General features: G+C 34.5%; 2 protein-coding genes across 3 annotated transcripts in view; one reads left to right on the top strand and one right to left on the bottom strand.

The window, feature by feature from the left end:
* Positions 1-524: 524 nt before the first annotated feature.
* Positions 525-4,001, bottom strand: LOC127845519 (uncharacterized). Its single transcript, XM_052376517.1, has 8 exons — positions 3,264-4,001; positions 2,822-3,062; positions 2,532-2,664; positions 2,190-2,359; positions 1,850-2,027; positions 1,407-1,675; positions 1,100-1,175; positions 525-952 (listed from the first exon to the last, which is right to left on the bottom strand). The coding sequence occupies exons 1-4, from the start codon at positions 3,373-3,375 to the stop codon at positions 2,258-2,260; spliced, it is 588 nt and encodes a 195-aa protein (XP_052232477.1). The 5' UTR covers positions 3,376-4,001; the 3' UTR covers positions 525-952; positions 1,100-1,175; positions 1,407-1,675; positions 1,850-2,027; positions 2,190-2,257.
* A 2,633-nt stretch (positions 4,002-6,634) lies between these two features.
* LOC127845214 (N-acetylglucosamine-1-phosphotransferase subunits alpha/beta-like) overlaps positions 6,635-16,761 on the top strand; it is a 41,652-nt gene continuing 31,525 nt past the window's right edge. Inside the window, exons 1-7 of one of the 2 annotated variants that reach the window (XM_052376011.1) lie at positions 6,635-6,848; positions 7,609-7,694; positions 8,585-8,704; positions 9,918-9,938; positions 14,441-14,637; positions 15,151-15,218; positions 16,571-16,702. In XM_052376011.1, coding sequence (XP_052231971.1) covers positions 6,720-6,848; positions 7,609-7,694; positions 8,585-8,704; positions 9,918-9,938; positions 14,441-14,637; positions 15,151-15,218; positions 16,571-16,702 — 753 coding nt within the window. In that variant the 5' untranslated portion in view covers positions 6,635-6,719. The remainder of the gene's footprint in view (positions 6,849-7,608; positions 7,695-8,584; positions 8,705-9,917; positions 9,939-14,440; positions 14,638-15,150; positions 15,219-16,570; positions 16,703-16,761) is intronic. The other variant, XM_052376018.1, reaches the window with a different exon arrangement.

The following is a 16,761-nucleotide window of genomic DNA, read 5'->3' as shown; positions in this document are numbered from 1 at the left end:
ACAACTACATTAAACAACACATACAATTTAATTCTCTAAAATATGACCGTATTTGTGCGTAAAAATATGGAATGTTTAAAGTTGATAGGCGTAAGTGGGTTTCGCATTGCGAGCACCTGTTAAATCGTTCTTTTCTTATTGCTTTCATAATAATTTTTAGTCGTTTTAATACTATCAATATTATAAAATTGTAAAAAAAAAATAAGAAAATATTTACTTACAATCGATTCCATTCAGGATTTCATTTGACGGTTGCATAATTCGCTGATGAAAGCGTTGTAGCGTTCTTCAACTTCTTGCACAAACAATGATGGCGTAGCTGTTGTACACGATGAAGGAGGTTCACGTATTAATGTGGGTAATTAAAACTGGGTTTATTATGATAATTTATAATTCATTTGAACTTTTTCTAAAACCCGGCAAGCGTTTTCGTGTTTAAAAACCACCTTTTGGCGTCCGAAAAAAAAGATTTTTTTTTGGTTTCGTCAAAAATTGGAGGTCGGCGGGTCCGCAAATCATTTCTTAAAAAATTATATCCTTACTTTATGCCAACGAGACCTGGGCGGTGTACCAGAGACACACCGAGAAGCTAAACCACTTTCACGCAGTATGCTTCCGAAAAAATATTAGGCATCAGATGGCAAGACAAGATCCCGGTTACTGAGGTCCTGGGTCGTGCAAACATGTACGGTATCGACACCATACTGCGGTCGGGTATGACCCCACAGGTTCCCGTTAATCCACGTTTCTGTCGACGTACGCAATCAGTCTGTGCAGCTCTTCTGGTCCGTTGGCCGCTTGCGTCCGTAATTCTTCGTAGGCTCCTTGTATGTGTTCTGATGGTAGGAATGGCAGTGCAAGAACCGGATGAATCCATACGTGTCTCCTCCCTGACTGTAGGTTGCACTGAGACCACAACGTGTCACACTACCGTAGATCGCTTGTCAGGCAGCTGAAAAAAAAAACAGAAAAGGGTAATTATTTTTATATGATATGAAGGAACATCATTTAATTTTTACAATTGTACATGATCTTACAGAATTTTATTTTTGTACACTTAATTAATCTTGGAAACAATAAAAGTATTAATAGTTCTTACCTGCTTCATAATCCAACATAAACCACTCCACGTTGACCTGTTCTGGGGCTAGATGCTGGATCAGGGATTGAAACACCTGAAATAGAAATGTAAAATGTTAGTGTATTATTCAAAAGTTGTCATTTCTTAAAATATTACTCAAAATTTTTATGTAAATATTATACATATCTTAACATCAAAGTAATAGTTCATCACTTGTGTCAGTACACGGTTATGATCAAAATACATTATATACATTCATGCAGTTTCCGCAGATGCAATGTTGAATAAATAATATAAAAATTACAAAATAAATCAATAAACTTACAGCAATATAGTCCCTCTTCTGCCGACGGGACATGAGGACAAACAGTAATGGAACCTGTTTGACCGAGTCGTCTTCTTGATGAAGGTGTGGATTCACATCAGCTGATAAAAGGGACGACTCACAACCTTGAAGGTCCCATCAATGAACCACCGCTTGGCCCGCTGAAGAAGTTGCAGTTGCACTGGTGTTGCAAACAGAATGTGACGAGCACCATCGAGCCTGATGTCGTCAACAAGAAAATCGATCGACTTGATGTTCTCTGTGTCTATCTGTAAAAGAGAAAAATGAAACTCATGTTATATGAATAAATATTGTTTTCTTGACAGTTTCTGTAACACATAATTATAAATACATTACAACATGGAAAGTTAATAAGTACAATACTAAATGTATTTATGTATAATAATTGACATTATACAATTAAATGATATATTTTAACTTACTTCAAACTCAAGCTCATTCGGTAGAGGGTCTTTTGGCCGTATCCCCATGCGTTTGCGGTTGATAGCCTTCGTCAGATTCCGATGTGACTTGTACGTTGAGCGCCGCTAACTCCCGCATGGCCTCCTTCGCAATTTGTCCCGCTGGTCTGGACACCTGGGCGACGGCTTTGGCTTTCATCTGGAATGATATGAAAACATGTTGATAATAAAAATAACAGGGTTACAGTCTGCATAACTATTTCTGTTATAAGTATTATTTTAAATGATCTGCATTAACTGTCATACTAAGTGATTTATTTAAAAAGGTGGAACACTAACTAACCACTTGTTAAATACATACCAGTACAGAGAACTTCATCTTGCCAAGTTTGGTTGGATCCGCAGGGTGGTTGTGGACGATCTCTCCTGTTACACGATCTTCGCCATACTGTTCACCCAGGCAGAACAGTGCTTAGCTTTCGACCTCACATTGCACACCCAGTACACAAAGCCAGTAACTGGATTGCTTCTCTGAAAACAGAAAATGAAAATTTCATAAAAATTACATTGGTACAAACAATGATGAAATCATCAGTATAATACAAAAACAAATTTCTCCACGCTTCAAAATATGGTCATTTTTATACTTCAAAATAAAGTAGTTTTTTTATACTTCAAAATAAAGTAGTTTTTTTATACTTACTTTTACTACGTATGTATATCCGTCACTCCCAAGGAGCATCTGTCCACCTTTTCTTGTGGCTCCTTCTACCACCTCATACGTAACGGGACCATCTGGGATGACATTCCTGTTGGGTGGTGGGTCTGGTAATTCCCTGAAAGTATATATGATATAACATTAATGAGATGTTTATAATTAAAGTAATAATAATACATATATTGTTTAATATTTTAATTCACTTGTCAATTGTGCTTGCTATAGTCCAATTATTGTGTAAGGAAGGACAATGATTTCTGATTAATGACACTTACCCATTCTGTATGTGAGGTCTCTCTCTTATGTCTCCATGGGCATTGAAAGAATTATCTTGAATCCCGTTGGCTGCATAGTCTGCTGGTTCGTCGGCAGCGGGTTCTGTTGGTTCGTCTGCAGCGGGTTCATATGCAGCGGTATGGTCAAGTACGGCAGCAGGATGTTCCCGACACTGGTCGCAAGACCAGGGAAGTTCAATCTCCTGCCTCACCATCCGGCGATACTGTCTGAGGGTTATACCTGAAAAGAATTCATTTAAATCATTTAATGTTTAACTATTGAATTAAATAACTCTTATAATCATCGAATAATCAGTAAGCACTGTGAAAAACTGTTATAATGACATTGTAATAATTAATATAAAGTATGTTTTTTCCCTTTTTTTGGGCTACAAATTATTTTATTTCATACAGGATTATATAATAATTTAACTTAACTTACCAGTGTTGCATCTCCTGTGTTGCCATCTTTCACAAATATCACACGAAATAGCTTCATCATCGTCAATGACATTGGCACCACAATCAATACAAGAAAAAATAATGTCTGCCATGATGTTGGTATGGTTTTACATATTGAATATCACCAGCATATATACACACTTTAACAATTGAGCAACAACACTTACCTTAATTACTTGATAACCTGTGAAAACTTTCTATTTATCCTCCCTTTGATTTTTATTTGAAAATGAACGTGATAATTTTATAGTTACATAGGTACCTAATTACTTTATTTATACCACAAATAGATTCCTTTGATGACACCACCAGTTAATTTTTTGTAAACATGATTAAAGAAGGATTTTTTTTCACAGTTTGAAAATTAAGGTCATTCTCTAAACATGATTAAAAAAGGAAATAATTTTATTGTTTACAGTTTGAAAATGAAGGTCATTCTCTCTTCTCTTCAAAGTATCACATTTCAACTATACAATAGGAAATACAAACATTTTAGTTAGACTTAGTCAGGATAAGATAGTGACAAATGGATTTTTATCATATACTTTAATTTCAGGTAAGAATATGAATCATTTATCACTACTGGGGCTAATAAATTATACTAAGACAGTCACTGACACACAAGCTGGCATAAAATATAATCTATGACAATATATTAGTCTAAATTCATAAATAATATGTCACCAAATACATTTCATTATTAACACACCATCATGGTACATAAAGGGCCAGATAGTGGTACATAAAGGGGTGGTACATAAGGGGACTGGTACATAAAGGGTGACATCCCTGCGGTCAGGCCGGCCAACTTTGCTGGTCACAGGCCCTAAGATACTTATGCCATTATAAAAAAGGTACATGTGTTGCTTATTTCTAGTACCCAATCGGCTTTATTACCCAAGGTCACTGACCTTTAGATACTTATGTCATAGAGGTACATGTGTTGCTTTGTCGCATAATTGATGTTTAGAACTTGTTCGCTATAATGCATGCCCTGTGTTTACGTCAGTGTGGTCGGAGACTAATTAGTTTGTTGACTGTAGAATATCACGCTTTCTACTGAGTACAGTCCGTTTTAATTAAAAGATCATGACAAGATTACATGTTTAATAAATGATGTTTGTTTTCGTGTCGGCGCAATTACCAGATAATAAATATGCATTTCAACAAATTAGTTTGATCCGTCATGTTTATGTAACGATAATAGTATATAAGCAATGCTTCTTTGGACAATAAAAAGGGGAAGGATTTAACACATAGGAGAGACGCTGGAGGTTTATTTTCTGGTTGGATTTTTGCGGATTTTGTCATATCTTGGAAACGTTATTAATTACTTGGAGAATAACATGGACTTGGAAATATTGCATTAACAACTAATTTAAAGACTTATATAGCCCTGGAAACTTTATGTTAATAACTGAATAAAGAGCAAAGAACTATTCACTGAGTTTATTTGTGTATGTGTTATAACGGTACAGCTTATTGCTAGTCCCCAATCGGCTATATTACCCAAGGCCACTGACCCTGAACTGACTTGTACTTTCTCGACTCAATAGGTTTTAAACCTATTTATTGTTGCTCGATTACATTGAAAGCCTTACGCTCATGAAACGCTTTTTGGGGTAGAACCAGTACATGGTATCTTTGGGGGAGAACTATGCCAAACAGGGGATCAAACCCGTGACCAACCGGTTGTTAGGCGAACACCGTATCGATTGCACCATGGCAACTTAAACATGTTTAATGAGAGTAATTAAAAGTTCCCAAATGTTGATATTTTTTTTTTATCTTGTTGATGATAATAATGATTATGTTCATGAAGATACAGATCATGATAATATTGTTATTATGATCATGATGCTGGCGTTTTGTTTCTGATAATTATGAAATATTGAGGTAGTGAATGATGATGCTGAGGGGGACGTGTATGGTGAAGAATATCATACTATTGATGATAATAATCATAATGACGAAAATGACATACCCGTAGCCGGGGGGGGGGGGGGGTCGTTGGGTGCGTTTGCACCCAATGTTTTTGACGAGTAAAAAAATATTTGAACTATAAGATGCACCCAACTTTATTCGACGCAAAAAACGAGTATTTATCTTTTCCCGAAATATAGTGAGTCTTCGTATTTAAGCGTTACAATAATGTTGAATTCATTATGCTACCGACAGGCAAGAAAGAACATTTTAGATTATTTTTAACGAAATGATATGCCAACTTCCGAAAATGACGGAAATCAAAAGACACCCGTCGACTATTGCCGAAGACTAATGAGTCACTGGTTAATAACTTTGCATTATACCACGATTTATAACAATTAACGATTGTACACAGCATTTTCGACAGACTGTATTGTCTTTTTGTTATATCCCCGTACAACAATTTTCGGATCACCTTAAGGGTTTTCAGACAAAAAAAATCAGCTATGCTCAAGACAGGATAATTGTTTGTTGTTGTATGGCAAGAAAACAATTCATTTCTACAAAGCAATGTAGCTTTTTTGTAGTTCTGGCTACCATAACTTTAAATGTCGCTTGTTATGATTTTGACTGGCGCGACTTTACAGGTCTGTCAATACTATATAAACTGTACGCTGAGTTTCTTTAGCTAGCTTTTTTCCAGTTTACCAACACCTTATGGCATCTGTTCTGCTCCACATACAGAACTGCCCACAATGTTTTTATTATGTCAAACTTGACACTAGGAAATATGCCATACTCTGTAACAGTTGTAATAATGAATTTAAAACGTTATAAAATATATGATCATGTGGACGTTAACGTTAAATGTTCATTAACTGTGACGGATCTTGAACATACGGACAAATAAGTCCATATGTAAACAAAGTGTGTGCGCGCATACTAGCTTCGGGTATAAATAATGTATTTCCGTGACTGATCAAAAAGGTGGTTATTGAGAAACGGGGAATACATGTATGACAATGTTATATCATATTCATGTCGATCAGTCACTGAGTATAGTCAATATATGTGAATTCTAATATAAAAATGCTCTTTAGTCGTCAGACTCTGAATTCAGATAAAACGCCACCAAAATGCAGGATTTTACTTTTCATTTTCAAAAGTTTCTAGAGAGAGGACCTCCAAGCCCCTGATTGCAGTAAGGGGACAACCCCTCCCCCACCTACGCCACGCCATTTCGTTGTTCAATATGATAATGATGATGAGCAGGAGGATGTAAAATAATATGTTTATGAAGAATAATCTCATGATCATGACCATAAAATGATCACGAAAAAAATGATGTTCACATCTCTAGAAGTTTTTATGAAAGGGATGAAAGCGATACGAAAGCAAATAGTCGATAACGACGAAAACGTTCAATCAAAGATGTCAGCCTCCATTGCCACGTTTGTTGACATTAGTTAGCGTCCTGGAAAAAAGCGCTGTCATGTGATACAACGTTAAAATGGAGAACTCAAATTGGCGAAAATTGTTGCAAAAACAATTCTACGACGTGCTGTCTCATCGCTATGGACTGTTAGTGCTGCTTGTTGGAGCGATTGTTATTGTAGTATCAGCATTTCATTTTGGAGAGGTATCCTATATGTTTCCTGTTACTCAGTTTCAATTGCATACATATTTTCTGGTTGCAATCATCCAAAGCCCAGCTGCGGACCCTCCAGGTCACTTTCCAAAAATATTTTTTTAGATCTCCACATTTAGTTCCCATCCAGCTTTATTAGTTGAACCTTATTAAAGGGGCCTTTTCACAGATTTTGGCATGTTTTGAAGTTTGTCATTAAATGCTTTATATTGATAAATGTTAACATTGGATCTAAAAAGCTCCAGTAAAAAAATCAAGAATAAAATTCAAAAAAGAAAAGAAAAAAGTAACTCAGCAGGGCTCGAGCCACCTTCCCACAGAGTCCAGGAGTAAAAAGTACTTAGACCACTCGGCCATCCTTCCTGATACAATGACAGATGTATTTTATACTTTATATAAGCAATCCTCATAGTTTCACAAAATATAACGACAACAACAGAACTCTCCAAATTATTATTCTTTTGGCGTTGCAACGCTTTATAATGTTCAGGTTTTTAAATCGTCAAAAGATGTATATATTGGCTGTTTTAGAGCATGGTAAATGTTCAGTATTACTGTTTTCTCACAAATAGCATAACTTCCAACGAAAATTTGCGATTCTGCAAATGTATTTATTTTATTTTTTTCGAAAATAAAGGACCCATTCCCAAAGTGGTGAAAAAACTAACTGGATTTTGAGCAAGTTATTTAAGTTAAAGCTAAAATGCTAGGATTTGTAATAGGGTTAATGAATGTTTTTCCTCTGTTGCAGACTGTTGTGGAATGGAGTACAGAAAAATATGCCTCAGTGTTCAATTCATTCAGTGACAATTTAGCTGGAAAATCGTACAGAGAAAGGTGACATGTTTTAATGAATGTTAGGCAAATTGCGTGATGACTTTGTAGCCACAACATCTATTTAAACATACATACAGTAATTACTTATGATGATTTTCGACTATTTGAGATCTGTGCTTGTGTATTATGTTTATGCAATCAATAATAGTATAGTCTTGAAGATATAATTTTGTTTGAGAAAACATCAAAACATCTCTCAGAGGCATTTTATGAAATAAACATAATGAAATTGCGCTGTAAAAAGTTTAAATATAGTTATTTAATGAAAAGAACATTGAATTATTATTATGATTAGCATGTTATTGAATATAACAATAATGATGACTACTATAATGTAGTTCAGAAAATAAATTATTTTTGTTCAGATATTTGTGCTTGCTGAATTTCATGCATTATTATACACCCCTTCAAAAAGGCGGGGATACTATTGATTTGTACCTGTACATCAGTAGGTCAATAGGTCAGTTGGTACAAACAGACTAATTGTTTCAGTGAAGTATATAGAAAACACTTTGTCTACAAACCTGTTTATTTGTATGATCATTTTTTGGAAGTAAAAGACCATTCCTCTCAGAGCAGAGGCTTTTACCTAGATAACCATTGAAGTTCATATGATTTTATTTGAAAGAATTGTTTTTGAGGTGGTCACTTGTGCATGTAGTATGAATGTTCATACTCATAATATCTCTGGAATGCTAAGGATCATATAAATTTGTATCTGGTTAGATTTGACAAAATTTAAAAAGTAAGATGTATACATGAGGAGATCAAACATCACATTCAAGTTGACAACTTTGCTGCAAGTCAGTGGACATTTAGTTTTTTTTAGCATATCTTGTTTTGATTGATATGAGCAATCCTTTAACATATTTAATTAAACCCAACACCAGGTTGTGCTTACCAGTACCCATAGATGTTGTATACACCTGGGTCAATGGGACAGATCCTCAACTGATCCGAAACCTAAAGCGAGTCAAACTGGAAATGCAAGACCAGCTTAACATATCCAGGTAAGTGTGGGGCAGTGTCGGCTGCCCATTAGGCTTTTATCCTTAAAAGATAAATAGAGGGTATTTGTTTTATTCGGTGTATTATCGATTTTAATTCACGAGTGAGCATAGAAAATATTTTTTTTTTATGATCACAAGTGAATTAAAATCGATACTCCACCGAATTCAACAAATTTTATTTTTATTTTATGCTCTTTTTTCGATGTTTATATACATTATTTTTAGAGTTTAACTTAAGAATTTCGCTGGGATAATGACGTCATTTCGTCAACAAATGACGTCATTTCACAGTAAACAGTGAAAATTATAGATAATTTTCACTGTTAATTTTCACTGTTTGAAACAATGAAATTATCAGTTTTAATTCACTGATATTTCTCTATAAACCATCGGAAAGCATGCAATAAAAGTGTACATTAATAACTATGATATTGAATTGTGTCCACTCTCCCAAAACGTTATCATTTAGACCATCTTGCAATTTACACTTATTCATTTGTATTAAGAAATGTTTGCCATTACAAATAGGCCATGCTCTGTGAGAAAGGGGTTTAATCATTAATGAATGTTCACAACTTGACATTTTCCAGCTTAACTGGATTTTGTCAAGGAAGAGACTTTCTTAAAACAAAAAAAAGCATAAAACTGGAAAGTGTCGTCCCTGATTAGCCTGTGCTGACTGCATGACTGCACAGGCTAATCTGGGATGACACTTTATGGGCTTAGCTGGATTTTTTCTTAGAACAGACTTACTTAAAACGAAAAAAGCATAAAAGCAGAAAGATTCGTCAGTGATTAGCCTGTGACTATACTGCACAGGCTAATCTAGGACGACACTGTATGCACATGCACGGCCCAAATCTATTGTTCTAGTGAGTTCTGGTATATTTACCTAAATGATCTTTTAAGATAAAATCCTGACAATTAATTAAGTGTATTATAAAGGTTTTTAATATCCTTTTGTTGAATTGAAAAGTGTGTATTTTTATTGTTTTTGTGCAAGGATAAATTCTTTTCTCTACGTTTTGTTAATAATATGTTTTTGTTGAAAAAAACATTTTTTTTAAACTGGTTTTTTAACATATCAGAATATTTTTTCATTCTCTTTCAAATTGTAAACTTTTATCTACTCTAGAAGATTTGGTGTGTATTGTGTTTGAACCAGATATTAGAAAGAATTTTTGTTAGAACTGTGTGTGTTTTTTCCCTTTAGTATACATAAGTCTAGTAGCGGGTAAGTGATATAGTTATGAAGATTTTGTCTTTATCCTATGATGCTTTTGTTGCTATGAATACCATGTATGCAAATGTGTACATTGTAATTTAGAAAGCTAAGATTTGGAAATTGTGTTGGTTAATTTTATTGCTTATTTATTGGATGATTACTATCATTAGACTTCAGTATAAAATAATGGGAGCATATTTGATTTTAACAATTCCAGGTGTTTTTTTCATTTTCTTATGAGGTGATATTTGTATGAGCCCACCTGAGCATGTTGTGCTCATGATGAGCTTTTCTGATCACTTTTTGTCCACCATGTGTTGTCCATTGTAGGTACTCAATATTAACCTTGTAAGCAGGCTACAGGCCACGCAACTTACTGCCCAATCAAAATGATACTTGGTCAGAACATTTTACCTAATTTCTCACCCAAGTTTGAAACTGGATTACAAAGGGTCCAAAAACTACCATATACTTTCGCTTATAAGATGCCCTCACTTATAAGACACACCCAGACATCGGACTTTATAATGGGTGGATTTAAGACTGACCCCTGTATAAGACGCGATCAAATTTTTCCGTTTTCATCAGCCCAAAAACGGCAGAAGGTTGGAGAAAATCATCAATTTTTCTTCAAGAATTTTATATTTTTAAAGGATAAATATTACAACTAATTTCCAAATCTAAAAAAAGATCCAACATAATTTATACAAATTTTGCAACGTTTTCGTATCATTTTGACAATTCCAGTAGTTGTAATTTGTAAATATAACTGTATTGTTTAATAGGTTTTGAAAACTAATAGGCAGATATTTTAAATCATTTAGTTTCATTACCTTGATTATGCAAATTTTACACCACATGTCTATCAAAAATAGGTAATTACTACTTTCATAAAATAAGCCAATCGCATGATAGAGTGACTCGGAAGTGCAGATGGAGATCACGTGTCGAGAAGAAAGCCACCTGCGGATAATTTAATGAGGTCGCTCTTTGATCCAGCCGTCATTGACCCCTAATAAATGAGGTGTCATCGGCATTAGTGGGTCATCTGAATACATGTGTTTATTTAACAATTGACAGTTGCAAACTAAATTTGCCGTTGTTTTTAGCATGTTTGGCGAGTCGCCAATTTCAGACGATACTCTTATTGCTAATTAAGTCTTAATTGACAATTAACAACATCGCACACAGACGATCAGGTGATACAAACTTTTCAAGTAGCACTTGTAATAGGCAGCTTGTTTATTTAACCATACACAGTTTCAAACTGAGAACTGATTTTGCTGTTGTTTTTGGCATCTTTGGCATCGTGTCACCGCTTTCCCACGTATACTCTAATGGCCAATTTAATTGACAATTAATGCCGTCACACGCAGACAATCGGGTGATACAAACTTTTCAAGTATAATCACGGACAAGATAACGTTTTACGCCCCTAAAATAACAAAATGAAAATTAGAAATAAAAGACAGCAAAATCAATTACGATACATTTGATTACAAGTATATCTGTGACTGAACATAGCGTTCCGGTACACAGTACGGCCTATACAGACTAGAGAAAATGCAAATGGCTGCTGCGATGATTCAAAACAACTGACAAGTGTCCAATTTTGCTGGTGAGTGTGAGCCCAGTAAACTCAATTTTTTTAGAAATTTCATTTATTTTCACCAGTATCTCGCTTATAAGACGAGACCCCCACTGTACCTTATAACTTTAAGCTTTAAAAATGTGTCTTATAAGCGAAAGTAAATGGTACGTCAAATTATCAAATTATATAATAATTTTAAGCTTGTGAACACTCTAGAAGTTATATATTTAGTTAATTATCAATAATTTTTGTTCAGAAGCATGTTCTAATTATATCTCTACCAAGTTTTAAAATGGTCCAGTGAAAAACATGGTCATCAGTGGGCGGGGCAGTTTTCCATATAAGCTCTTGTGAAACCTTTTGAACAATCTAGAAGATTTACTATGTCCTAAATTGTCATGAAACTTAGTCATGATATCTCAGCCTTGTCCACAAAATGGTTCCAGTTAGTTGAAAAATATAACAAAGAGGGAATGGGCAGTTGTCCATCTAATGAACTCTATAAAAGTTTCATATTTTCGGTTTTTATGATATTTCAGCAGTGTTCAAATATTATTTTGGTTAAAAAGCAATGTCAGAGACCACATTTTTATTTAACATACATCACAAAAGATGCTTAAAACAGTTTGATTTGTGTAATGGTTCTCAGGTGAGCGACCTTTTTGGCCCTTTTGTTACAGCTCAAAAGAATTTGAATGAGTGATTTAACCATTGATTTGACAACATGCACCTGTACACTTAGCATGGTTTGTTTAAATTAAATTGTAAAAAATAAATAATTGAATTTAACATGATCTTAAATGTAAGTCATTATTAAAGCAGAGATTAAGTTGTGTCCACATTTGATGCAAGCACAGCTATATTGTATCTTAAAACAGCTTTGGGTTTTATTGCGTATCATACTAAAGAAACCAGGTTTCTTGATTTTGAGTCCAGTGTTGATGTTTGATATTCCAATGGGTCTGTGCAAACATGGGTCTTACAGCGGAAATGTTATTAATGCACCATGTAAAATAATGCTATGATCAATATTTAATGCATCATATACCATGTACTTGTAAGTTGAAAGCAATGAGTATGTGGCTAGAGTAATATGAACCCATCTCTGGAAAAAATTGCCTTAACGCTTGTGCCTAAAGTGTTGTCCCAGATTAGCCTGTGCAAAACACACTTTCTGCCTAGACTGGATTTTTCTTTAGAAGAGCAGTAACAAAAAAATCCAGGCTTATTGGAAAGTGTTGTCCTTTGCAGACTGCACTTTAGGCACATGCATTCATCCCAGGTCTCCCAGTGGCTCATCTTAATACATCCTAGATTATCATGGTGTTGGTTAAAAGCAAGGCATACACTGATACAGGGATTCAGATTGGATCACCCCTTCAGCTTATTAAGCATAAAGTTTGCAAATAATTGAAGTTATTAAGCCCAGTGCTCCTATCTTGCCGACATATAATCAGTTTGTCTGACATGTGACCAGTACCTTATTTTGAGCAGCAAGTCAAGTCTTTTGGACGATCAAACCTCTGAGTGTTTTTTGTCCAAAGTATACAAACAGATGCTTGGAAAGTTATAATAAAAATACTTTGCCTTTTATTGAGTACAGTGGTTTGTGTCTTGTGGTGGCTGGCTGAAGAAATAGTTTTAATTCATTTGGGTAAAGGAAGCTAAATTTTGAAGGGATGTAAATGCTATTTAGCGAAAGTTGAATTTTTAGGATTTAGTGAACTGAATCAAAGTTCTGAATTTAAATATTGGTTAAATGAAATCTGGAGGTAGCCATCTTTTTACCGGTACATGTTACATTTAATCTTAATTTAAATTCACACGTTGATTTGTCATCATTAATAATTATGAACAGTGCTTAATGCTCGCACATGGCGTCACATGATTTACACATCAAGATTCTTTCTTAACATTTTGCACTAAATAATGAAGTTTCATAATGAACTATTTTCTAACCTATTGAAGTTGGCCAGTCTTGCCATCCTATGTCTAGTAAACAGGATTTTGGGTTCAATATAAAAATAATAGCCTTGAGAAACATGCTTAAATCTGACACACTGAAGATGATAATGAAGATCAGAACCTATGGCAAGCCTAAAAGGATCTTCCCATTTAAAGAGGCCTTATAGACATAGATATGAGCTGTGTCTAGGAAATTGTTTGAACCATAAAATCTTAATCGAACTCTCCCAAGTCTATAAATAAGTGCTATCTGAATTAAAATCGTATTAGCTTTGTCCAGTTTTCTTTTTGTTTTACGACAGAAAAACAGTCTTAAATTTTTTTTTTCATTATTTTGGAAAAAATGTCTTGAAAATAAATTGACCATTTAGCGCACCTGTCCTGAGAAAAGTGGGTCCAATCTGAATCACTGCGCTACATGAATATATTAGGCCTATGTAGAAAGAAAGCATTAAGTGCTTCTTTTTTGTTGTTAAATTTCCCTTTGTTTTGGATAACATTTTGTAAAAGCACAATGCTGTACCGATATGGCATGGTTTTTATAGTTACTAATTCATACACATGCACTGTTTTAAACTATACACTTCCATTTTGGATGCTTTGCTGTTTAAGATGGTTATATGACTATTTTTATTATTATTAACATAAAAAAGTACATACTTGTTTGGTAATTCAGCTTCTATTTATAAGGTTTGAAAATGGGCATGAAATCATGTTAACTATATTTGTTTTCATAATATCTTCACTTGAAATTCAAGATTAATTTACCTATGTAAATTAAATGCCAAACAGAATGTAATAACAAGTGATTTTTTATATTGATTTGTTTCACCAATTAAACTTAGATGTCTTGAAAAAAATATAATCAAACACTTAAAAAGCTATGGACCTGAATTCTGCATGCTTTGTATTAAGCATTAATTGTTTATTATGTTCTTTATCCTTGTATTTCCAGTGAGGTAAAATGCGTGTTCAGTAATTGTGTCCGCAACAATATGGTTGTTCTTAGCCCTGGGTTGTCAGGCAATGTCACCCTAACCTTGTTGAAGGTCATGCACCCAGAATTCCATAGGGCTATGGCCTTGACCCAGGTGACCTCGCCCTTGGATTTGAATAACTACACAGTTGTGGCATTCGCTGACAGGGACCAAGGTTTGTTGATTGATATCTGATTAAACCTTTGTCACTCAGATACGCACTTTGACCAATCTGTAGTTATAAAAAAAACTTGCTCAAAACATTTGGATTAATTAAATCTGGGACAAATTCGACAATGGTTCTGTTCCTTTGAATACATTGCTGCATGGGAGGTGCAACTGCCTGAACATTCTAAAAGAGGGGGGGTGTCACGTTCTTCTTTTATGGCTACAGTACAACATTTTGAACACGTAAAGAGTCAAATTTTTGGCCAAATCATCAAGCAACATGCTCAGAAAATTGGCTCTCATGATGTCACACATGGTTAGTTGTAACTGGGTTCCATAAACATCACAAGCTGCACAGAACACTTCAGGTCTCAGGTAATTGACATCTCACCATCTTGTTCCAAGGAAAACTTAACATTCTATGTAAGTTGTTTTATAATGTGTTACAATTAGTTCATGGTATATAAGCAATTTTTTGTGTCAGAACTGTTGTGAAATTGTATCCCATTACATATTTCAGCGGCCGACATCGTCAACCGTACACTACTGATTAAATGGCAGAACACATCAATTATCCAGGGATATATTGTGAGTTTGATGCTGTCACATCTACTGGATAATTGTGTATTGAAATAAGTGTAGAATATATTTCCAATTGCATTTCTTTTCTTTTTTTTAATTAGTCTGTTAAAATGAACAGAACCAGTTATTGTTTTTTACCAAGTTGCATTCTAATTCAGAAGTGTCAAAACTGTCTGATAATTTAAAATGTACATTACATTTTTTGTCTCTATTGTCAGACGTCTTAATATTGCAATATTATGAATGTGGGAAGACAGGGTATGACATTGAAATAATGTTTTATGCTTCTTTGTGATTTAAACTGTTTTCTTCATCTACACTACCTTGTTTGTTTAACCTTCTCATGTTGTGGTTTTGTGATTGCTTTTTTTGCATGTGTGTTGTCTGTCATCAGTATTTTTCTATTGGACACCCCAGAGGCCACATTTATTTCCAAATCTTCATGTAACTTAGTAAACAATTATCCCAATAAACCTGCGGAGTTCAATACTGGGTATGTTTAAAATGAAGAAAAATAATTGGAACACTATAGAGGTTACATTTATTTCCCAATCTTCATAGAACTTGGTCAGAACATTCTCCCAATCAGTTGCAAACTAGAAAACGATGTGGGGTCAAAAAGTAGTTGAAATTCAAGAAAAAGCTTTAAAACTAAAAAATCCAATCTTTATGAAAGTTGGTCAAAAACATACCCAAATAATATAACATGTGAGTTCATAACTAATTGATGTTGGGGTACAAAACTTGGTCAACATATCTTGTCATGTCATCAAAGTTGGTCTGAACATATGTCTTAATTATATTTTAGCAAAGTTTAAAATTGGGTCACATTGGGTAAAAAACTAGGAGACAAAGTCAAATTTAAGAAACATTTATTGTCCAATCTTCATGAAAAAGGTCAGAACATTCGTCATATGATATCTCAGCTAATCAAAAGTGGGTCACATAGGGTAAAAAATAAGGTCACTGAGTCAAATAAAAGAAAAAATTAGTAAACACTGGAAATGAGGACATTTTTAGCAACCATAAGAATGCAATAGAGCTGCTTTTTATGCCCCCGGATAGAAAGATTGGGGGTATATTGTTTTTTGCCTGTCCGTCTGTCATTCATTCATTGTGTGTGTCCCAAAGTTGGTTAAAGTTTTGCAATAACTTTTGCATTATTGAAGATAGCAACTTGATATTTGGCATGCATGTGTATCTCATGGAGCTGCACATTTTGAGTGGTGAAAGGCCAAAGGTCAAATATATGGCTTCAAAGCAGAGCAATAGGGGGCATTGTGTTTCTGACAAACACATCTCTTGTTTTATCTGGGAACTGCAATACTTTCACATCCGTTTTATTCTCTTATAACCAGACGTCCGATGGAAAGATTCCGAACGCCATAGAGTTACACGATCAGATCCTTATGTTGGGATTCCCTCACACACTAACGGTTGAGGAACTTCGGCAGAAACTACCTGAGAAACACAGAAACAGGATTGAGAAGGTTAGGGTCATTTAGCTTGCGAACATAATTTTAAATGTGTTTAAAATTGTGCAATCAGA

This window comes from Dreissena polymorpha, chromosome 1 (assembly GCF_020536995.1).
Source record: "Dreissena polymorpha isolate Duluth1 chromosome 1, UMN_Dpol_1.0, whole genome shotgun sequence".
Lineage (NCBI taxonomy): Eukaryota > Metazoa > Mollusca > Bivalvia > Myida > Dreissenidae > Dreissena > Dreissena polymorpha.
This window is presented reverse-complemented; position numbering and strand designations above follow the sequence as displayed.